The 24,260-nt window shown below is 47.8% G+C and overlaps 1 protein-coding gene and 1 long non-coding RNA gene across 2 annotated transcripts; both read right to left on the reverse strand.

Moving 5' to 3' along the window:
* Positions 1-9,386: 9,386 nt before the first annotated feature.
* Positions 9,387-18,691, reverse strand: LOC123490399 (the record flags this gene model as incomplete). The annotated part of the gene is made up of 12 exons (XM_045220436.1): positions 18,604-18,691; positions 13,267-13,623; positions 12,878-12,973; positions 12,606-12,836; positions 12,187-12,318; positions 11,846-11,998; positions 11,071-11,187; positions 10,640-10,813; positions 10,125-10,329; positions 9,744-9,898; positions 9,542-9,654; positions 9,387-9,468 (listed from the first exon to the last, which is right to left on the reverse strand). Coding segments are annotated over exons 2-12 (1,731 nt in total), but the record flags the coding sequence as incomplete, so codon positions are not given.
* A 193-nt stretch (positions 18,692-18,884) lies between these two features.
* LOC123490398 lies at positions 18,885-21,015 on the reverse strand. The gene is made up of 3 exons (XR_006660937.1): positions 20,888-21,015; positions 20,429-20,518; positions 18,885-18,943 (listed from the first exon to the last, which is right to left on the reverse strand). It is a non-coding gene; the product is annotated as an uncharacterized LOC123490398 (long non-coding RNA).
* Between the last annotated feature and the right edge of the window lie 3,245 nt (positions 21,016-24,260).

Genomic DNA, 24,260 nt, shown 5'->3' on the forward strand with positions numbered 1-24,260 from the left:
CATTTTTTTAAAGCTACTTCATTAACCGGAGCTGATAAGGCACAAGAGGAAGGAGGAGGAGAGCTGCCGCTCTAGCAGGCAGAGGGGGCCGTACTGTGGCGAGTGACACAGGGATCAGGAGGGAGCAGGAGGGAGATGAAAGACAGCAACTAACCAACCAACAAGTTAACTCGCACTATAGTAGACTAATAGCTGTCATAGCTTGGTTATTTATCATCAAATATGATTACGTGGTACCTGTCTTGACTGCATCAAACCGGGAGAAGCTAGCTAACATTAGATAGCTAGGTTAATTGAGGCTGCAGTGCATGCGCTTTCTCATCCTATAGTTACAAATAACAACAACTCCATTCAGAATAAGTAGCAGCCTACCAGTTGGCTCTTGGTCGTTGTAGCCTATCCTTCTCCTTTAACTTTTAATTCCGTCATTTTAATTCCATCTTCGATTGATTAGATATCTCCTAACTTTTGCCACACACTGAGGCTCTATGACTGTAGCCTATTGTCACTTTGATGACTTTGTCACGAACAGAAGAGGACCCAAGAGCGCAAGTTCAAATTCAGAGTTCTTTATTCAAGGTTACAGGCGGGAAGAGGAGTCCCAGGGGTGTCAGGGGTCTTTCAGGGTCCTCCTGTGGGTACCTGTGCTCCGGGGTCACCAAATGTCCGGGGTGTCCAGTCCAGTGCAGGTGTGTGTTCCCCAGTGATGGAGCGGCGTATCGGGCTGAGGGTGGTGAAACGTCTGGGCACGCTCATCTGGTGGTCGGAGACCTGGGGAACACACACACACAACAGCAATATGAATGGCAGGCAGAAGTACAGATCAGGGCTGGGCAAATATCGTGGTGAGAGACAGAGGCAGAACGAGTTACCGGAGGCTGAAGATCGGAGAGTAGTCGAGGTCCAGAAGGCAGGTTGGGATAGACGGGGCAGTAGAACAAGGAGGCAGTCAAGAAAGGATCGGGGTATCACAAACAGGAGTCAGAGCGCAGACAGGCAGGTTACTGGTCGGGTTAGAAGACGATCTACAGGGCTTGGCTGAAAACCAGGGCTTGATATACTGGGAGAGGTAGTGGGGAAATGCAGTTCAGCTGGCAGAGTAATTAGAACAGAGTGAGGCAAGGTGAGGATGGTGAGTGGGAAATGCGTGCAGCTGGCCAGGTAACAAGAGCAGAGCAGGGCAGGTGGAGCTAGTTAGGCTGAGTGAGAGAGGGAGGTGAGCAGAGTGAAAGATAATTGAATGCAATTAATGTTGCTACCAGGAGAGAGAGTGCTCATGACAGGACCCCCTCAAGGGACGGCCCCAGAAGTCCCAAGAACAACATCATGCCGGGAGGGTGGAGGGAGCAGGCGGCGGGTCAGAACTCCTCCGAGCGGTCCGAGTGAATCTCCTCATCCTCAGAAGGAGCTGGAGGGTCACGGTCGGGGGACAGGACAGGCACTGAGACAGGAGCAGGGCGGGCCGGACGGCCAGGAACCCCTCTTGGGCGGCCCTACGGATTGCAGGCTGATCAGGATGTAGTCGGTGGAAGTCAGTGATAAGGGTTCGGTCCACTATCCTCCTGGCCGGGATCCAGGTCCTCTCCTCTGGACCATATCCCTCCCAATCAACGAGGTACTGGAGACCCCTACCCCTTCGCCTAGAGCGGAGCAGCCGCCGGACGGTGAAGACAGGACCGCCATCTACGAGGCGCGGAGGAGGTGGGCGCCCGGAGCTGCAGGGACCAGGGGACTTTCATGGACCGTGCTTGACCTTGGAGACGTGGAAGGTGGGGTGGACCCACAGAAGCGGGCAACTGAAGTCGGACCGCCGTTGGACTGATGACTTTCTGCACAGGAAAAGGACCAATGAAGCGAGGGCCAGCTTTCGTGATACAACCCGCAGCGGCAGATCCGGGCAGACAGCCAGACCTTCTGACCAACCCGGTAAGTAGGTGCTGGGGGTCCTCCGTCGGTTGGCACGACGGCGTAGCTGGTTCCAGACTTCAGGAGCACAGTGCGAGCCTGGGCCCAAGTGCGGCAGCGGCGGGCATACGCAAGAGCAGACGGACAGGTGGCATCCGCCTCCTGGCTGGCAAACAGTGGAGGTTGATACCCGTAGACACACTGAAAGGGGGAGAGCCCGGTGGAGGAACTGGTGAGTGAATTATGGGCATATTCCACCCAGAGCAGGTGTTGAGCCCAGGCCCGGGGATTTTGCGGAAGCCACACACCTCAGTGCCTTCTCCCAGCTCCTGGTTCATGCGTTCGTCTGGCCGTTTGACTGCGGGTGGAATCCAGACGATAGGCTGGCGGTGGCCCCAAGGAGATGACAGAACTCCTTCCAAAAGGTTGCTGAGAATTGCGGGCCCCGGTCTGACACTATATCCTGGGGTAGGCCATGGATACGAAACACATGTTCCAGGACCACCTGGAGGTCTCTTTAGCAGAGGGTAGTTTGGGAAGGGGCACGAAGTGGGTCATCTTACTAAAGCGGTCAACAATGGTAAGGATGACTGTGTGTCCGTCAGAGGGGCGGAAGGCCCGTAACAAAGTCCAGTGAAACGTGGGACCAGGGCCTCTTGGGTATGAGTAGGGGTTGCAGCAACCCAGCAGGAGGCTGGTTGGGAGTCTTGTTTCGGTTACAAGTGGGACAAGCTCGGATGAATTCTCGGACATCCCGTCTCATCCCCGCCACCAGAACCGCTGGCGGACCAGATGAAGGGTGCGAGTGATGCCGGGATGACAGGCCAGACGGGATCGTGCCCCCACTGAATCACAGGTGACCTGAGATTTGCTGGAACAAACAGACGGTTGGGGGCGCTGGTGCTTGGACCTGGCTGGTCCGAAGAGCCTCCATGACCTGCTTCTCGATCTCCCAGGTGAGGGCCGCTACGACCAAGTGGCTGGGAAGAATGGGAGCTGTCATGGCGGTGGTCTCGTCCTTCTGAAACATCCGGGAAAGAGCATCAGGTTTGATGTTGCGAGATCCCGGGCGGTAGGAGGCGTGAAATTGAAGCGCGTAAAGAACAGAGACCACCGCTGTTGACGGGAGTTCAGCCTCCTGGCTGTTTGGATATACTCAGGTTCTTGTGGTCTGTCCACACTACGAATGGTTCCTTTGACCCCTCTAACCAGTGCCGCCATTCTTCAAGGGGCGAGCTTGACAGCCAACAGCTCGCGGTTCCCAATGTCGTAGTTGCATTCGGCAGGGGTTAGCCGACAGAGTAGAAGGCACAGGGTGCATCTTGCCATCCTCAGCTGCTCTTTGAGAAAGCACTGCACCCACTCCCACGTCCGAAGCATCTACCTCCACCACAAACTGCCTTGCTGCATCTGGCATCTGGAGGATGGGAGCAGAAGTGAAACATGTCTTGAGGATATTGAAGGCCTTATCAGCAGCTGATGTCCATTGGTACGGTTGTTTAGTGCTGGTTAGCGCCGTGAGGGGTGCAGCCACTGTGCTATAGTTTCTGATGAATCTCCTATAAAAGTTGGCAAAGCCCAGGAACTGTTGCACTTCTTCCGAGACTCAGGAACTGGCCAGGAAGTGACAGCCGACACCTTCGTGAGATCCATCTGAATGCTGCCCTCGGTCACCACATACCCCAGGAGATGAAACGGTCTTGGCATGGAACTCGCACTTCTCTGCCTTCACGAAAAGAGAGTTCTCCAGCAGGCGGCGCAGGACCAACCGGACGTGGTGCGTGTGTTCTGACAGAGTCTTTGAGAATATTAAAATATCGTCAAGGTACACAAATACGAACGTATTTAGCATGTCCCTGAGGATATCATTCACTAGGGCTTGAAAAACTGCTGGGGCATTGGTGAGGCCGAAGGGCATGACGAGATATTCATAGTGGCCGGTTGGTGTGTTGAACGGCTGTCTTCCATTCGTCTCCCTCCCTCATCCGCACCAGATGGTAGGCATTGAGAAGGTCCAGCTTAGTGAATACAGTGGCTCCCTGCAGCAGTTCGAAGGCAGACGAAAGTAAGGGCAGTGGGTGCGATTCTTAACCGTGATGTCGTTCAGACCCCGGTAATCTATGCATGGACGAAGAGAACCGTCCTTCTTGCCGACAAAGAAGAATCCGGCTCCTGCGGGGAAGACGACGGTCTAATTATCCCGGAGGCAAGAGAGTCATTAATGTAGTCCTCCATGGCCTTTCTTTCCGGGGCTGACAGTGAATACAGACGACCCTTGGGAGGTGCTGTGCCAGGCAGGAGATCAATCGCGCAGTCATAGGGTCTGTGTGGGGGTAGAGATGTCGCCTTGGATTTGTTGAACACCTCTTTCAGGCTGTGGTAACAGGCCGGAACATTGGATATGTCGGAGGTAGCGCTAGATCCTTCCCGGTGAACGGGCAGGGTGGCCCCCCCTTAAACAGGTCTGGTGACAACTCCTTCCCCACTCACGGACTGTTCCTGTCTCCCAGTCGATGTGGGGGTTGTGCTGACGAGCCAACGGGTATCCAAGAATGAGTGGTTGGCCAGGTGAGTGTAGGAGGTGAAACTGGATGGACTCCTGGTGGTTTCCTGACAGCAGGATTGTCACAGGGGCGGAGATATGAGTGACAGTGCCAAGATGATGCCCATCCAGGGCTCGTGCAGGAATGGGTTGTGTCAGTTGATGATGGTTCACGCCCAGTTGCTGTGCAAGCTCAGGGTCCATGATGTTTGCTTCGGCTCCGGAATCCACAAGGGCGGCCAATGTATGAGTCTTGTCAGAAAGCTGAAGGCGGGAGATGAAGCAGGGTCTTTCGGATGGAGGGAGACTGAAGGCTTGTTGAGCTCACCCGGATCTCCCTACACCTGGTGAGCTGCGGCTTTTGCCGGACAAGTAGCGACACTGTGATTCTCGCCACCACAGTAGAGGCAAGGTTGGAGCTTAGACGGCGCCGACGCTCCTCGGGAGTCAGAGAGGCACGGCCAATCTCCATGGGCTCAGGCTGATTGAGTTGGCTATGGGACTTGACAGGCAGGGGCTGGACAGAAGCGGTATCGACCCGAGTACGGATGGCAGGTTGACTGAGACGGCCCTTCTCCCTCCTCCGGGTCTGTATACGGCGGTCAATGCGAACGGCAAGGTCAATGGCGGCATCAAGCGTTGAGGGCGGGTCATGGAAACAAGCTCGTCCTTGATATAGTCCGCCAGGCTATGGAGGAAGGCTTGCACCAGTGCCTCTGGGTTAAACGAGCTTTGACTGGCCAGGGTACGAAAGTCAATGGAGAAGTCTGCCACTGTCCGATTGCCCTGACGGATGGTGAGCAGAGCTTGTGACGCTCGGCTGTTGGCGAGCCTAGGTCAAAGACCTTTAACATCTCCTCCTCAAAGGCACTGAAGGAGGCACAGGCTGGGGTTTGCCGGTCGAATTCCGCCGTTCCCCACAACCGAGCTCGACCGGTGAGATGTGTGATGAACCCCACCTTGGCTCCCTCTGTTGAGAAAGTCCTGGGCTGTAGTGCAAACTGGATTCGGCAGCTGCTCAAGAATGGTCTTACTTGCTTCTGGTTGCCATCAAAACGTTCCGGGTTCCCAATCCTTGGTTCAGGAGCGTGGGGATCTGGTGGCAGCACTGCCGGGCCTGCAGCATTGGGACCTCCAGCGGAGGGATGAAGGAGTATCGGTGGTACAGGAACAAAAGGACCAGGGGGGTGCAGGTGGAGTAGCCGGGCTTGAGAGTAGTTGCAGGGCTTGGGCTAGCTGTTGTTGCTGCAGTTGGAACTGTTGTTGCTGCTGGTTGAATAGCTGGAGAAGGGAAGCGATGTCGCCAGCCATCCGATTTATGTCTCCCTCAGAGCGTTCCAGTCGCTGTAGGGCAGTCCTCTCTGGCTCTTCCTCCATCGTGTGGTCAGGGAGTGCGCTGGGTCCATGATGGTCGGATCGTTCTGTCACGAACAGAAGAGGACCCAAGAGCGCAAGTTCAAATTCAGAGTTCTTTATTCAAGGTTACAGGCGGGAAGAGGAGTCCCAGGGGTGTCAGGGGTCTTTCAGGGTCCTCCTGTGGGTACCTGTGCTCCGGGGGTCACCAAATGTCCGGGGGTGTCCAGTCCAAGTGCTTAGTGTGTGTGTTCCCCAGTGATGGAGCGGCGTATCGGGCTGAGGGTGGTGAAACGTCTGGGCACGCTCATCTGGTGGTCGGAGACCTGGGGGAACACACACACACAACAGCAATATGAATGGCAGGCAGAAGTACAGATCAGGGCTGGGCAAATATCGTGGTGAGAGACAGAAGGCAGAACGAGTTACCGGAGGGGCTGAAGATCGGAGAGTAGTAGAGGTCCAGAAGGCAGGTTGGGATAGACGGGGCAGTAGAACAAGGAGGCAGTCAAGAAAGGATCGGTATCACAAACAGGAGTCAGAGCGCAGACAGGCAGGTTACTGGTCCGGGTTAGAAGACGATCTGACAGGGCTTGGCTGAAAACCAGGGCTTGATATACTGGGAGAGGTAGTGGGGAAATGCAGTTCAGCTGGCAGAGTAATTAGAACAGAGTGAGGCAAGGTGAGGGATGGTGAGTGGGAAATGCAGTGCAGCTGGCCAGGTAACAAGAGCAGAGCAGGGCAGGTGGAGCTAGTTAGGCTGAGTAGAGAGAGGGAGGTGAGCAGAGTGGAAGATAATTGAATGCAATTAATGTTGCTACCAGGGAGAGAGAGTGCTCATGACAGACTTATGATTGGCTAACAAATCAAATCAAATTGTATTTGTCACATGCGCCAAATACAACAGGTGTAGACCTTACCGTGAAATGCTTCCTTACAAGCTCTTAACCAACAATGCAGTTGTAAGAAAATAGAGTTAAGAAAATATTTACTAAGTAAACTTTTAAAAAAAGTTACACAATAAAATAACAATAATGAGGCTATTTACAGGGGGTAACGGTACAGAATCAATGTGCGGGGGTACAGGTTAGTCGAGGTCATTTCTACATGTAGGTAGGGGTAAAGTGATTATGCAAAGATAATAAACAGTGAGTAGCAGCAGTGTAAAAACAAAGGTGGGGGTGTCAATGCAAATAGTCTGGGTGGCCATTTGATTTATTGTTCAGCAGGCTTATGGCTTGGGGGTAGAATCTGTTAAAGAGCCTTTTGGACCTAGACTTGGTGCTCCGGTACCGTTTGCTGTGCGGTAGCAGAGAGAACAGTCTATGACTTGGGTGACTGGAGTCTTTGACAATTTTTTGGGCCTTCCTCTGACACCGCCTAGTATATAGGTTCTGGATGGCAGGAAGCTTGTCCCCAGTGATGTACTGGGCTGTACGAACTACCCTCTGTAGTGCCTTACGGTTGGATGCCGAGCAGTTTCCATACCAGGCTGTGATGCAACTGGTCAGGATGCTCTCGATGGTGCAGCTGTAGAACTTGTTGAGGATCTGGGGACCCATGCCAATTTTTTTCAGTCTGCTGAGGGGGAAAAGGCGTTGTCGTGCCCTCTTCACGACTTTCTTGGTGTGTTTGGACCATGTTAGTTTGTTGGTGATGTGGACACCAAGGAACTTGAAACTCTCGACCCGCTACACTACAGCCCCGTCGATGTGAATGGGGGCGTGTTTGGCCCTCCCTTTCCTGTAGTCCACAATCAACAAGCTACACGCGCCACACACCAGAGCAGCAGTATAAATTATAGAATGTCTCTTTCTCTACTGCAGCAGTCGTGTTCAGATCTGTATGGGCCCTTCCTGGACAAGTCAGTTAAAATTACGCATACATTTTTTACATTTTAGTCATTTAGCAGACGCTCTTATCCAGAGCGACTTACAGTTAGTGAGTGCATACATTATTATAATTTTTATTTTTTTCATACTGGCCCCCCATGGGAATCGAACCCACAACCCTGGTGTTGCAAACGCCATGCTCTACCAACTGAGCTACATCCCTGCCGGCTATTCCCTCCCCTACCCTGGATGACGCTGGGCCAATTGTGCGCCGCCCCATGGGTCTCCCAGTCGCGGCCGGCTACGACAGAGCCTGGATTCGAACCAGGATCTCTAGTGGCACAGCTAGCACTGCGATGCAGTGCCTTAGACCACTGCACCACTCGGGAGATGCATACCTGAGACCCGTGACAATGATATCAGAACCGACCCAAACAATGACATTATTTAGAATTCTGGATCCGGATCGGGTCTAGAGTGTTCGAGTACAGGTGGATCCGTGAAGACCTCTACACTCAACTACTTTTCTGGGGTCAAAGGCCATTCATAAAGATTAGGCACTCACACAGGTATATAAAAACAGCACATCAAGTAACAACAGCCTGCCAACAGGTGTCTTTTGAGCAACTGCTGAACTAGTGGTTGGACTGATTAGGATAAGCATTTGAACTGGACCTCTATACAAATTGCTCTGTCCAGATTATAATACAAATGGATAGTACAAGGGGTTAGGTCATGGGCCAACAGTTATTTATGGGACTTCAAGTCTAGCATCCCACATCTGTGCTTTTCATCTAAAAACAAAAGAAGATTAGGTCTACAACAGCATCCTACCATCAACAACACTCAATGATGATTATTGCCAAATACTATTGATAACATTTTACATTTACATTTTAGTCATTTAGCAGACACTCATCAATTATAAAAATGGCCAAATCTTACCATTCCATTTCCTGATGAGCCAACTCAAGTGTCTTCCTTGAGTAAAGGATTTCTGCTGAGGCCTTTCAACTCTATTTACATAATTAGTGCAGTCTCTGGTGAAATCAACATGACATGGTTTCTGATGAAGAGGTCTCATCATTGCAAACAAATATCAACCATCTACAATGTGCAGCGGGGTGTCACCGAATTCAGCCGAGGCTGCCCCGCCTCCTTGTTCGGGCAGGTTTCGGCGTTGGTCGCCCCGGCTTACTAGCCACTACCGCTCCATATATCATCATTCCATTTGTCTTGTCTTGTCAATTACACACACCTGGTTCATATCCCCTCATTAGTCTGTGTATAAGTGTTCCCTCTGCCCCCCTTGTCCTTTGTGAGTAATTGTTCATTGTGAGAGTGAGTGGCTCGGTAGCTGTATGTAGCCAAGGTGGATTTTTCCCTTGTGCTAGTTTCGTTTTGACGCTTGCTGCGCTTTATTCATGTACACTGAATAAACTCTGGATTTCGGTGTTTTACCTCCTGTGCCTGACTCCGTCATTCACACCTCATCACAGGGTTGGTTTCAGAAAAGGAAAAAGAGTCGAGACGCGCTCCGAAACAACCAACTCTTCTACAATTTCCTCTTTGATCAAACCTTATTTCTGAGCTTACGCCTTACAGAAATTTTTCGATTTTAGCTGGAGTTGCACTTCAAACTGTCTAAACTCAATCTCTCACTCTAGCTAGCATGTTGGCGGTGAAAATGGCAGCAACAGGTGTGAGAATTAAAGAGCAATCTCTCATACACACACACACACTGTACCACACACCTGAGATCTGGCGTTGAGTTGAGTGGGCAGATAGGGCAGCAACTGTGGGATATTCTGGAACACCTTCACCATCAGCTCCTTACTGGACACAAGCACAATCGTCAACCAAGGGCATGTTGCTTTGTATTTGTGTGTCTGTCTGTGTGTCATTATACCTGTCTGGTAGATGATGTCCCTGAATGATGAGGGCCACAGAGGAGCTGAGCTCAGGGTTCACAGCTACAGAGCACCTGAGCTGAGAGTCAGTCAGTCTTCCCCAGGCTTCCACCTACACACACACACACAAGTGTCAGTCTACCTTACCAGTACGTCTGTTAGCAAAGCATTGTATGTACGTGTGTGTATCAGCCAGCCTACCTGTAGAATAGGGCTAGTCTGTCCCTGTAAGCTGTGCTGTATTGTGGCTCTGGCCTCCCTGGACCCTCCATAGGTTCCCCAGCCCCTCACGTCCCCAACAACACGCACCCGTCTCCCCTTACAGTGCAGGTCCACTGACACACTTCTCATGGGCCCTATGGAAGGGATTGAGTTAGGGCACAGAGAGTTAAGGCACTAAGGAGAAGTAAGCTAGTGGAGAAGAGGTATAACTGTGTACATACTGAACTTCAAGGAGATTCCAGACATGTCACAGTTTGGTTACGACAGAACGTTACATAGGACATTTTTGACCGATGGCGAAAAGTACAAATAGGTCCCCTTTCTGTCATTTCATCACGTTAGCTGGGTTAGTGTGCTAACCTGTGAATTGGGCGGTCATGGCTGTGTCCAGACTATATGGCAAGTATGTACGTAGTGATGAGGGAGGGGTCAGAGAGAGCAGCATGGCCAGACGTCCATCGGCTACGCTGACGTTCAGGCCAGACACCAGCAGCCTGTGTCCGTCCATGGAGAGGTGAGCCCTGGACCGCAGCTGAGACATCACCCCATGTATGGAGCATAGGGCCTGGGAGAGGGAGGAGAGGAAAATGACAGAGGGAGGCAGGGGGGGAGGGGCTTGATTAGACCAAGGATAGATCATTAGACCAAGGATCCTTGTCTTCTTTCCTTAATCTGTACTGTGATTTCAGGGGCAAGTTCCCCAAAAACAAATAAATCATTAAACATGAAGTTCATTGTTTGTTGTTGGAACACTCACCCCTAATCAGTAAAGTTGAAGATAATTGAAATGTACTGCAGGAATACCCACACAGCCAAATACACTCAAATCACTGAAGATATCATAAAAGATATTCAGAATGGGCATAAGTATTTACCTCCATCGTCTGTGGAAACCATCTCTCTTGAAGCCAAAGGCAACTGTGCCACAGGTTGCCTCTCAGTTCAGTAGCCAATGGACTGTCCTTCAGCTGAAGACCCAGTCTTGCTAGCTGAGCTCCAAACTGGGACTGAATGGTCAGGTTCCTCACCTCCCCAGAACCAAGCTCTAGCTGGAGGCACAGCAAAGGCACCATACTGAATACTTATCTAATAAGATACAGTAGAAAAACAGATAAATATATAAGCCAAGGCATCTAAACCTCTAAACCCATTTTTACATGACCATGCCAACCTGAACCGTACTGTGCTGGCTTGGATATTGTTTTTTCACATTGTTCTTTCCAGCCTGGTTCCAGCAACTATGGTCAACCCAGTACAGCTCGGCTCAGGTTGGTTTGGCTTGGCTCAGTAGTGTGACGTCTCTAACCTGGATACTGTTGTTCTCTGGCAGTCCCCAGTTCTTCAGAAATGCCATAGTGTGATTGACAACGCTCTTCACCCTCACCATCCCTTGACTCCTCTCGACTGTCATCTCCTCTATTAACTAAAAATATAAGTGCTTACCATAAAGACGCACATATACACATACTGTATTTCCCATTTCCCATTTCCCATACCTAAGACACATGAAATTGGGTAAAATGAATATGGTAGATAATCATCATATTGCATCCTCTATTAAATTCATTATGAGTATAAAGAAGGAAACATCTTAGGGTGCATATCAATAGTCTAAAATTGCTTCTTTGCATTCTTTCCCTCATGTACACTGGTATAAAAAAGTATAATAATGTGTTTACAGACCAGTGCAGATGAAGGAGAGGAGTCAAGGAAAGCGACTTTAGAATATTGGGATGGACCCCGCCCACCCCTAGTATACAACAGGGCAGTTTTCTCCATAGAGATACAATATCATACTTAGGGCCCTGTGTTTTGCGCAATTCTTTGGCATGCCTGGATTTTAACCTTTATTTAACACTTTTTCATCAAACTGTTCCCTTTTCTTGTTATTTCAGATGGTCCAGCACCATCCTCAGACAATTGCTATAATTTTTTTGTGAAATTCTCATTTCTGGATAAGGCTTAAAATACAGGATAAAATCTTGATATGTCACATGATTGCGCAAAACACAGGGCCCTAAATAAGTGTTCTATTTAATTATGTGGTTTCCTCTCTAAACAGTTGTTGTTAATCAGGTTACCTGTTGGCTACCCACGATGCAATGGAGGAGCCAGTGGTAGGAGCTGTTGCCATGGCTCTCTGAGCGCATCGCCATGGCAGAATTGGCGGGGAGGCCCACCCTTTGTAGCAGGGGCACAGAGTGGTTGAGATGGCCTGATGCTTCCTGCCAACCCTGGCAGACACAAACAGAAGTAGACACAGTACTTGAAATGTATTAATTCATTCATCTCTATGTTTATCAGTCAATGATAAAGAGGAATGAATAAAAAATTTAATAATAAATGAGGAAGAGGCCGTTTGGAACACTGAAATACTGAAATGTTTGTAAATTTGAAATGTACAGAAACAACAGTAGCCTACCTTTGTTGTTTTCAGTGCCATCAAAGCCTGTAGGTTATTTTCATCCATCGCCATGGAGACATGGGTATCTAGAAATGTCTGGGTGATGACCAAGGACCAAGAACCTTCCATCTTAACTGGACTACCCCATTCCTATAAAATATTGGGTATATAACATTATAGACCGACAAATCAAACTTGATGGAAAATGGATGACGAGATAGTAGTTATTAACATAGCAGTGTAGGATTAAGTTGCCCTAAGAGCTGATCTAAGTTTAGTTTCGCACTTTTCACCCAAATAGTTCAGGTTACGACATAGGGAACGGGAAGCTGATCCTACAACTGTGCTTAGGGGGCAACCTGTACCAGTACCGAGACAGTGGCAAAGCTGTTGGTAGTGGAATATAATGTAATACTTTAATCAGAACGTGCTGGTACCTGTAATGCAGTGCAGTTGTTGTGGTACACCACTGCCCCCTTCAGGCGGTCCCCTGTCATCACCGTCGCCGAGCCTCTCACGGCACATTCACCCAGCTGTAGCTCCGCCTCTGTATCGTAGCCCTGTGAGTCTGCCCTACCACTACCGGTCACCACTATCCTACTCTGGCCCGGTAACCCCCCAAGGGCTGTGAGGTTGTGGTTGAGGTGTCCCTCTAGCCTCAGCCCAGGCTTGGCCCTTCGCAGTCAGCCTCAGGAAACCCCTCTGTTGCCCCCTCCACACTGGCATCCAAAATGGCCATCCAGACATTGTGGTCATCTGTTCCCACGGAGCCGTTCAGGTGGACCTGGGAGGGAAGGCCGAGGCCCTGGGGAAAAGGTGGATGGGAGTGTGATTTTGTGACTTGACTGCATGGCTTTCTTCGGCCTTGGATATTCAGTAAGAGTGACTTACTTGCTGTCCCTGATCTGTATGTAGGAGTTGGCTGTGCAGCACAAACAGATCTGGGACCAAGCTAACTAGATTAAGCTACATACAGTAAGTTGGATATGAAGACCACAAACTTTCCACATTACGGTTTCACTGTTGAAATCATAGGCATGCAATGAGGATAAACTCTGTATAACGTGTTGTATTTCAATGAAACAGAGGATAGCCTACCTGTAGCAACGGACAATCTGACTCCGTAGCCCACAACCACTGTGTCCTTCCATTAAGCCCCATGTCTCCATTAGCTCTGATATAACACAAGCCAGCTTTAATAAACAGGGCCCCAGTCTGTCCAGGGCCCTCAGGGGCCGAAGCCTCTATGCTGGTCTTCAGGGGGAGGCCCCTGGTCCGGAGCCCAGGGAAGGAGTGTGTCAGGGATCCAGAGAAGCGTGCTGCCGGACTGCAGGACTGGCCTAGCTCCAGGGTAAGATCATGGTTGTCCATCTTTAGAGTACAGTGAAGGGCCAGCTGGCAAGGGACCAATGAGAGGAGGCCCTGGAAGGCCAGGGATGCAGGGAGTCCTGTGCTCTGTGGAGATATGTACATAAATGGGCACGCGTGGCTCAAAAATGAAGAAAAAAAACGACAGCTATTCTTCAATCTCAAACCCTTCTAATTTAGTACAACTTTCAATTATTCTAACAAACGTAAGTTTTACAACACCAAACCTTTCTTCTATCCATCCTCTCAACTCAAACCCTCTCCCTTCACTTTCACTCCCCCTTTCCCCTCTCTCTCTCTTCTCTCCTCCTCTCCCTCTCTCTGTCCCTCGACGGTCAACAAAGCGGAGGCCTCTGTCCAGCTGCATCCACAAAGCTCTGCCAATCACACACACACACACACACACACACACACACACACACACACACACACACACACACACACACACACACACACACACACACACACACACACACACACACACACACACACACACACACACACACACACACACACACACACACAGCTCTCAATTAGAGACAAGTAGCTCCCGCTGCTAGTACAAACACCACGGGGCACTGATCCAGACAGAATACATATGGTCTCACAAACCATCCTATGGGCTACGTCCCAAATTACACCCTATTCCCTATTTAGTACACTATTTTTTAAAAACCAGTATTCCCTATATAGTGCAAAAACGTTTGACCAGAGCCCATGAATAGGGTGCCATTTGGGACGCTTGCCATTTGGGACGCACTCTTGGTGTTCTATCACAGCAACACCCAGTTAAAAGTTAAAAATGAGCCCCCAGGTTTGCCTTTGATGAAGACTCCTTCTGAAGTTCTTCAAAGGACATGGGTGTGTTGATAATATATGTGCACCCCCCTATTATCATCAAAGCCATCTCTTTTTAAAATATTTTTATTTATTCATTTTTATTTTTTGGGGGGTAGATCAGCTTTAATATTGCAGATAGATTGTAACTTCCATCAATGTTTTTTTCTCTGGCAAATATATATATATATACAGTGGGGGAAAAAAGTATTTAGTCAGCCACCAATTGTGCAAGTTCTCCCACTTAAAAAGATGAGAGAGGCCTGTAATTTTCATCATAGGTACACGTCAACTATGACAGACAAAATGAGATTTTTTTTCTCCAGAAAATCACATTGTAGGATTTTAATGAATTTATTTGCAAATTATGGTGGAAAATAAGTATTTGGTCAATAACAAAAGTTTCTCAATACTTTGTTATATACCCTTTGTTGGCAATGACACAGGTCAAACGTTTTCTGTAAGTCTTCACAAGGTTTTCACACACTGTTGCTGGTATTTTGGCCCATTCTCCATGCAGATCTCCTCTAGAGCAGTGATGTTTTGGGGCTGTCGCTGGGCAACACGGACTTTCAACTCCTCCAAAGATTTTCTATGGGGGTTGAGATCTGGAGACTGGCTAGGCCACTCCAGGACCTTGAAATGCTTCTTACGAAGCCACTCCTTCGTTGCCCGGGCGGTGTGTTTGGGATCATTGTCATGCTGAAAGACCCAGCCACGTTTCATCTTCAATGCCCTTGCTGATGGAAGGAGGTTTTCACTCAAAATCTCACGATACATGGCCCCATTCATTCTTTCCTTTACACGGATCAGTCGTCCTGGTCCCTTTGCAGAAAAACAGCCCCAAAGCATGATGTTTCCACCCCCATGCTTCATAGTAGGTATGGTGTTCTTTGGATGCAACTCATCATTCTTTGTCCTCCAAACACGACGAGTTGAGTTTTTACCAAAAAGTTATATTTTGGTTTCATCTGACCATATGACATTCTCCCAATCCTCTTCTGGATCATCCAAATGCACTCTAGCAAACTTCAGACGGGCCTGGACATGTACTGGCTTAAGCAGGGGACATGTCTGGCACTGCAGGATTTGAGTCCCTGGCGGCGTAGTGTTACTGATGGTAGGCTTTGTTACTTTGGTCCCAGCTCTCTGCAGGTCATTCACTAGGTCCCCCCGTGTGGTTCTGGGATTTTTGCTCACCGTTCTTGTGATCATTTTGACCCCACGGGGTGAGATCTTGCGTGGAGCCCCAGATCGAGGGAGATTATCAGTGGTCTTGTATGTCTTCCATTTCCTAATAATTGCTCCCACAGTTGATTTTTTTAAACCAAGCTGCTTACCTATTGCAGATTCAGTCTTCCTAGCCTGGTGCAGGTCTACAATTTTGTTTCTGGTGTCCTTTGACAGCTCTTTGGTCTTGGCCATAGTGGAGTTTGGAGTGTGACTGTTTGAGGTTTTGGACAGGTGTCTTTTATACTGATAACAAGTTCAAACAGGTGCCATTAATACAGGTAACGAGTGGAGGACAGAGGAGCCTCTTAAAGAAGAAGTTACAGGTCTGTGAGAGCCAGAAATCTTGCTTGTTTGTAGGTGACCAAATACTTATTTTCCACCATAATTTGCAAATAAATTCATAAAAAATCCTACAATGTGATTTTCTGGATTTTTTTCTCAATTTGTCTGTCATAGTTGACGTGTACCTATGATGAAAATTACAGGCCTCTCTCATATTTTTAAGTTGGAGAACTTGCACAATTGGTGGCTGACTAAATACTATTTTTCCCCACTGTATACACACACGTATACATACATATACACATACATACATATAAATACATATACATACATATCCTTTAAAAATATATATTTCCCTTTATTACTTTCCAACCTCACCACCCCTTCCCTAATTGGAGTAAACTAGTGAACAACAACGCTTAGGCCTCTACTTCCAGCTTATACATACTATATACATTTTATGGACACAGTCAATTTTACAAAATTATATTTTGTTTGTTTTTACTCCTGAACTTCCTCTACCCTCAACCTCTCCGATCATTTTCATGATGTCCATCCAGTTTGCTTCTATATGCCATATCTTTCTAACTGTGCTCTTTCACAAAAGCTCTCAACCTATAACCTATATACTTATTATGGACACAGTATGCTTTACATTAGTTATCTTGTTGTTATTAGTTGTTGTTAGTTGTTATTAGTCCCATCCTTCAGCTCCATTCAACACCTCCCATATATCGCTTAACACCATCCATATTGGATTTCTATTTGCCATATATTTTTCAACTGTACTGTGATGTTTCACAAAAGTTCCGAACCCTTCTATTCTCATTGTTTCTACAGATTGTAAATTGAAAATAAACATTTTTGCTATAAGTATTATTATATTATTGATCGACTGACTATGACTTTTCAGATCACCCAGTAGTGCTATCTGCAGGGTTAGCTCCAGGTAAATATTGCAATCCTTCAGCCATTCCTGGACCTGTGTCCAAAAACAAGCTACAAATGGACAGTACCAAAACAAATGATCTAATGATTCTGTATCTTCGCAGCAAAATCTGCAGAGCTGGGAAGATTGTATCCCCCATATAAATAACATTCTATTGGTAGCAAGAATTTTGTATAATAATGTAAATTGAAAAATTCTACATTTTGAATCCGGCGTCATTTTGCGTATCAGTTCATAAACACTATGCCATGGAATTGGTACGTCAAAAATATCTTCCCAACTATTTTGCAATCTATATGGCACAGCTGGCAATCCTTTGGTCCTTAAATTAAACTGGTATACTTTTTTATTTATCACTATTTTCTTTAACCAATTATGTTCTTTAATGCAGGGCTGACAGACAAGTTCCTTACTTTATCCCCCTTCCACTTTCCTCTTCCATTTTTGCGGTAATGCTGCAATTATTTGTTTTTTTGGGTAGAGCAGACATTTACATATGTTTTTATTGGCTGCATGTGCGACATAACTCCACCAGTCCTACAGATGATATCATTTATAAAGATTATTCATTTTATAAACATTTTTTTCAATTAGTATATTTGAGTTTAACCACAATATTTGTTGCATTATTTGTTCTGTCGTTTCTGGAGGATTAAATTGAAATTGCAACCAACTTTCTATGGCTTGTTTTAGAAATAGTGATATTTGGGAGATTATTTCCTTTTCAAATAACTGAAAGTGAGGGGTTGTAATCTGAATAAAGGGAAAAAGGCCATTCTTGAACATGGGGTGAGACAATTTTACTAATTTGCTAGAGAACCAGTTCGGATTTAAGTATAACCTTTGTATGACTGAAGCTTTTAGTGATAGGTCTAATGCTTTAACATTTAATCATTTCTGTCCTCCGAATTCATATTCATTATATAAATAGGCCCATTTAATTTTGTCTGGCTGGCTTGCCGTTCCAAATAAAATTGATTTTTCAATTAATTAAAAAAACTGTTCGCTAGGAGTAGGCAAGACCATAAGCAAATAGGTAAACTGGGACAAAACCATCTCTTAGCTGGTGTTCCAGCTAGCAAAATCAAAGTGGTCATAACTCAGATGTGAGGCTGTACCGTAATGGTGATTAATAGCCTAGTCAATGTTATTGTAGGTGGTGGTTATAACCGTATATTTGTAGTAGACAGAAAGAAAGACTTTGTTGATGCAGCAGGGTTGGTTTCAATTCCAGTCTATTCCAGAAGTGCACTGAAATTCCAATTCCAATTCTCTTCAATGCTTTTCAATTGGGAAAATGTGGAATTGGAATTTAGTTTACTTTCTGAATTGACTGGAATTTAAATGGAATTTAACCCAACTCTGCGGCAGGTAGCCTAGTGGTTAAGAACGTTGGGCCAGTAACCGAATGGTCGCTGGTTCAAATTCCAGAGCCGGCAAAGTGGAAGAAATCTGTTGTTCTGTCCTTGAGCAATGCAGTTAACACCCAATATCAACTGCTTCCGGCAGGCGCTGATGATGTCGATTAAGGAAGCCCCCTGCACCTCTCTGATTTAGAGGGTTTGGGTTTAATGCGGAAGACACATTTTGGTTGAATGCATTCAGTTGTGCAACTGACTAGGTATCCCCTTTCCCCAAAAGCTGGCCAAAGCAGAAACATACAGGCACTCACACTGGAGCGTAGCCCAGCACTAACACATCAGATTCCACTGTTTGGTAATCAGAATCATATTTGTTCGTACTCTCCCGGTCAGCGTGTTCTTTACCTGTAGTTCTGGGCAATAGTGGGTCACATTGACGGCCCAGTTAGCCTTATTCTTCCCAGAATCGGCCCTGAGCCGGCACTGCCCCAGCTCCAGCTCCACCCCTACCCCAGGGCGTTCCCAGTCGAGACACCCAGGACTAGGGCACTGCGAGGGGGATGCCCAGGGCACGGAGCCCCGTCAGGGAGTGACGGATGGAGCTCCTGAAGCTGAGCTGGGAGGCAGGAGGATAAGGCCAGGCTGGCAGCCCCTTCTCCTCTCCCCCGGTGTGAGGTTTGTGTCCAGACGCGTGGTGGGAGCGGACCAAGGAGCCATTCACTGAGAAGTACGGAGGGAGGAGAGTCTGTGGAGGAGAAACTAATAGTCAGCAAAAAATGTAGCCGATAGTCAAATTTGCAATAGGCTGTCTTATTTTGTGTGTTTTTGTGCTGAAATCAAATATTTATAAAAGATACAGATGAACTGACACAACATAAACAACATCACACATCTATTGACGTGGGATCTAAATGTGAGACAGCATTACCGTATGTGTCAGCGATATGCCATGCTGTAAAGGAAAGTGGAGGCTCATCTTTCTGGTGAAGATGACTCACTTCCTGCTTTCTGTCGCTGGGAAACATGGTTGAGGTCACTTAAAAATGGCTTTATAAAATCAATTTGATTGATTTCCTGTTCCCGCCATGTTTCCACTGCTCTACTCATAGAAATAGAATTAAGTTGACTAGAATGGGCATGCCCATTCTAGTAATTATATTTCTGTCTCTACCTTAAGTAGGTTACAGCATTGACGGACAACCAGGGTCCATGTCCTTCTGTGTTCCCCTCTATGTAGACTAGTCCCGTGGGTCAACATGGAACACGTGTCACTCTCCAGCTCCACCTGTGCCTGAGTGGGCCCCGCAAACACGCTCAGGGTGGCGTCCTCTGGTATCCCAGCATGCTTTAGGGTGGCAAGGTCATGTTGGAAAATGGCCCTGAGGGCAGCGTTTGGGGCGTGGCCGAGGGGCTCCCAGGTCGCCGTGACGTCCAGGTTGGCCGAGTGGGCGTCCAAGGAGACGCGGGCGTTCCCGGAGAGGGAGGCACGTCGGACCTGGGCTGACCCGTGCAGGTCAACCCTTTCTGGAATGGAGGAGGTGGAGAGAGAGGCCCATTGGTGGTGGAGGGTCCAGCCCAGCTCAGCTCGGCTTTCCCTCAGTAGCAAGGATAACAGGCAGTGGAGAGAATCCTGGTTGTTTTCAAGACCCACAGTGCCCCTGAGGCCGTCTTTCACAGCGCTTCCTATTATGGTCAGAGAGGTCCTGCTTGGTGCTAGTGCCCCTTCCCCTTCAGTGATCCGCACCCAGGCCACCCGCACCCCTCCCCCACACCGCGTCGACACCACCAGGCTGGATCTGACTGAGTCCCACACCCCGCTCACTTCCACCCAGAGGTGACACCACCGCTCTGCCCTAACGCGACCTCTAACCTCGGCCTTGTGTGTGACATGAGGAGTCCCATACTCAACCAGGCCATGCCATGCATAGAGCCCTGCCGCCTCCTGCCTCAGCCCCCCACTAACCTGCACCCTCCAGGGGCCAACCGCCAACCCGAACCTCAGGCCCCATCGCTTAGGCCCAGGCCGGAGCAGAAGCCTGAGGCTAGAGCGGGAGGGCAGCCCCAGGGAGAGCTGCAGTAGCCGGGAGGAGTGGGTGAGGTTAGCCATGAGCTCAGCCTGGCCCGTGGGGCTGTAGCAGCCTTTGGCCTGTGCGGTGATGCTAGGGTAGGCTAACGCTAGGCCGTAGCAGAGCCTGCTGCTGTGTGGTCTCTTGGAGCGAAAGGCGCGTACCTCCACGGGTCGACCGGCGATGCTTCCGGAGCAATGGGCCGAGAGGCGGTCATTAGCGGCACCATTGGTGGCGTACCCCGTGCAGCTCATCTGTGAAAACAGAGACCCCCGTCGACACAGTTTGTTTATTAAAGGGAGAGCAGTGGGAGAAGATGGAGGAATTTAACACAGACAGTATGGCACATGAGTTGGAGCGCACGGTTCCTATACTTCTTTGGAGTGAAAACAACTATAATATCAGACACTATAGAACTAGTATCAATTGAGCAAATGCATTTGCCTATTTAAAATCAAATTTGCATGGCTTATAAAAGTGCCTACTTCACTGCTGTAGAAACGCTGTTGGTATGGTACTGAGAGATTATACAAATGGAATACAAGTATTGTGATATTTGAATCTGTTGCACTGTTGTAAATGTGTTTTTGAGTGAGTTTTCAATGTACAAATGTGTTGGTCACCTGTAATGATGTAGGTATCACTCCTTTGAGTTGCCTCAGGTTGTGCAATAGAGACACGTTCAGGTTGGCAGTGTTGTTCCCCTTGCCAGCTTCCACTACGATGTCCACCTTCTTCTGTTCTTCAACTTGAATGGCCAACCCTGCACTACACCCTCTGTCTCCTCCTACAGTCAGAAGTAATACAAATACTTTTGGACATTAAATATTAAACTGAAAATACTGTAATAAATAGAAGTAAATACTGAATTATGAATGTGATGTCTTTCATGGCTTGAAACCTGAAAATCAAATGAATTTATCTTCTTAAAATTATAAAAGCCTTGGCTTGAAGATTCTTTGATGCATCTTCTTCGATAGCTTGATAAGTTATCTCCAGGAATATGTCCAAAGTCAAATTCAATGCAGCATTCTTAACAACAATAGAGTAGAGAGAAAGAAGAGGAAGGATGAGGAAGAAGAGGATGAAGCTGCACCTGATAGTGCCCTGTAGCCTGGATGGAGCTGGGCATGCCTCTTTGGACCAGGGCCTTGCTTTGGTGCTGTACCCTGGTTTGGAGCTCCCATCGTGGGGAGGCCCGGCCAGTCCTGGCACTCTCAAACTCAGCCTTCAGGCCCTGAGCCCCGGCCTGTAGTTCTGCCAGCACTGAGAGCCTGCCCTCCTCCTGGGTCCAGCTCACCTGGGCACTGCTGTTACCTGGTATACCTAAAACATTGGTGACAGACAATGGTGCACAATTTATGTGAGTGGGATTTTTGTCATTTACCAAGACTTGAAAGGGCATGTAAGACTTGATAAACAGGGTACGTGATACATTCATTGTGTATGGCTATGTCTTTTTACAACAGATTACGGTTTCATATTATCATATTAATTGAGGATATCTAAGGAGACAGAAAGTGTGGAAGTGAAAGGACCATAGAAGGAGGACATCTGAGGAGAGGGACTGGGGGAGTAGAGATTCAAAGTAACAACAATATGTGACAGATGGAGGGGGTCACCTGCAGTATGGAGCCAGGGGGAGGAGGAGAGAGCTGGGCATTGACTCCACCCTCCCTGAATGCCCAATCGTCGGCTCACATTCACACACAGAGACTCCTCCCTGCCCGAGCGCACAACCAATCACGGGCCCCGTCAGGCTCTTTTCCCAGCATGCCATCCTCTTCGTCCCAGGTGTCTCCTTGGTCCTGTTGATGACTCAGCTCCACACTGTACACAGCCTTACTCACTGTCACTCTCAGCTGCCCTGCAACACACACATACACTTCATAGCACTGAATAATACATTTGTGTGTGTGTCTGTGTGTGTGTGACATACAGTGCATTCGGAAAGTATTCAGACCCCTTGACTTTTTCCACATTTTGTTACATTACAGCCTTATTCTAAAATATATTAAATAGTTTGGCAAATATCAGATTTACATAAGTATTCAGACCCTTTGCTCAGTGCTTTGTTGAAGCACCTTTGGAGTTTCTCCCATTCTTCTCTGCAGATCCTCTCAAGCTCTGTCAGGTTGGATGGGGAGCGTCGCTGCACAGCTATTTTCAGGTCTCTCCAGAGATGTTTAGGAAGAGTCTTGGTGGTTCCAAACTTCTTCCATTACAGAATGATGGAGGCCACTGTGTTCTTGGGAAACTTCAATGCTGCAGAGGTTTTTTGGTACCCTTCCCCAGATATGTGCCTCTTGGAGCTCGGATAATTCCTTCGATCTCATGGCTTGGTTTTTGCTCTGACATGCACTGTCAACTGTGGGACCTTATATAGACAGGTGTGTGCCTTTCCAAATCATGTCCAATCAATTGAATTTACCACAGGTGGACTTCAATCAAGTTGTAGAAACATCTCAAGGATGATCAATGGAAACAGGATGCACCTGAGCTCAATTTCGAGTCTCATAGCAAAGGGTCTGAATACTTATGTAAATAAGGTATTTCTGTTTTTTATATCTAATACATTTGCAAACATTTCTAAAAACCTGTTTTGGCTTTGTCATTATGGGGTATAGTGTTTCAATTGATGAGGGAAAAAATGAATTTAATCAATTTTAGAATAAGGCTGTAATGTAACAAAATGTGGAAAAAGTAATGGGGTCTGAATACTTTCCGAATGCACTGTACACATGTTTCACCATTTATACAGCACTAACATGGAAAATACACTAACCTGGGTTCGCCTTGGCACTTCGAGACAAGACCAATCAATCACTTCTTATGTCTAATAGAGCCATACCTTCAGTGAGCCAGTCTGACTGCCCCAGGGCTCCTTCCAGACTCAGGGCAGGAGGCAGAGCAGTGAGGCTGGGTAAGGAGTGCCTCAGGTCCCCTGTGACAGCCATCCGTAGCCCCGGGGAACCAGGGGAGTGCTCCAGTGAGCCGGCCACCTGGGCCTGCAGGACCTCTCCTCCCTGGTCATAGGAACCATGCATGGAGAGTCTGGAAGGAGACAGACAGGGAGAGATGAGAAGGTATGGAGGTACTTTGAACAGTTACAATTAGGATACAGAGTGAGAAAGCATGTGGAGGGACACAGAGCAAAACTGTGGCTAAGACAGACAGACAGACAGACCTGTCCTAAGTCCACACTGTATGTAGCTACTTGATAGACTAGTGAGAATGCACTCACCTATCCGAGGAGATGTTGGCAGACATGTTGAGGTGCAGCGCAGTGGCTGTAGTAGGTAGTAGACTCTGGAGCAGGTCCATACGTAGACCCAGGGCTCTGGTGTCTCTCTGTAGGGAGTGGGAGAGCTGGGCCTCAGCAGAGCTCTGTCCTTCCCATCAGCCCTCACACACAGAGAGCTGCTCACGCTGCCATCCACCATAGACGTGTCTGCAGTGAGCTGAGCCTGGAGAATACAAACATAAAGGGACAAATACCCATTTAAAAGAAACCAAGAGACACGCTGACCAAAAACAGAAAAGCTATATCTTTTTTATTTATACTGTATACTTAATCAATTAAGAGATTCAATTGTCAACCTTTGAAAAAACACATTAGCGACCCACCTCCAATGTTTTAAGGATCTTGGATTTGAAGGGATGACTGAGCGAGGAATACAGACCAACTTTGTCTGATGAGCCATTCAGATGAACAGAAAACTGATGGAGAAAAAACACACATTATGTTACTGATTGATAAGTGCTGTAATCATAAATAAGCAATATTTTTTATTTAAGTAGTGAATGAATAGTTACTCTTACCTGACACTCCTGCCGGTTGATCCCTACTTTCCCTCTCACTAGGTAATCAAACACACTGTTATTTTTAGGATTCCAGGACACGTCTCCTTCCAGTATGGCCGACGAAGGGAGCTTCAACTGAAACAGCAGAAAGTCATGGGTCCATCACAATAGTCTAAAGTGGCTTCCTCTCCT

Source organism: Coregonus clupeaformis, unplaced genomic scaffold, assembly GCF_020615455.1.
Source record: "Coregonus clupeaformis isolate EN_2021a unplaced genomic scaffold, ASM2061545v1 scaf3831, whole genome shotgun sequence".
Taxonomy (NCBI): Eukaryota; Metazoa; Chordata; class Actinopteri; order Salmoniformes; family Salmonidae; genus Coregonus; species Coregonus clupeaformis.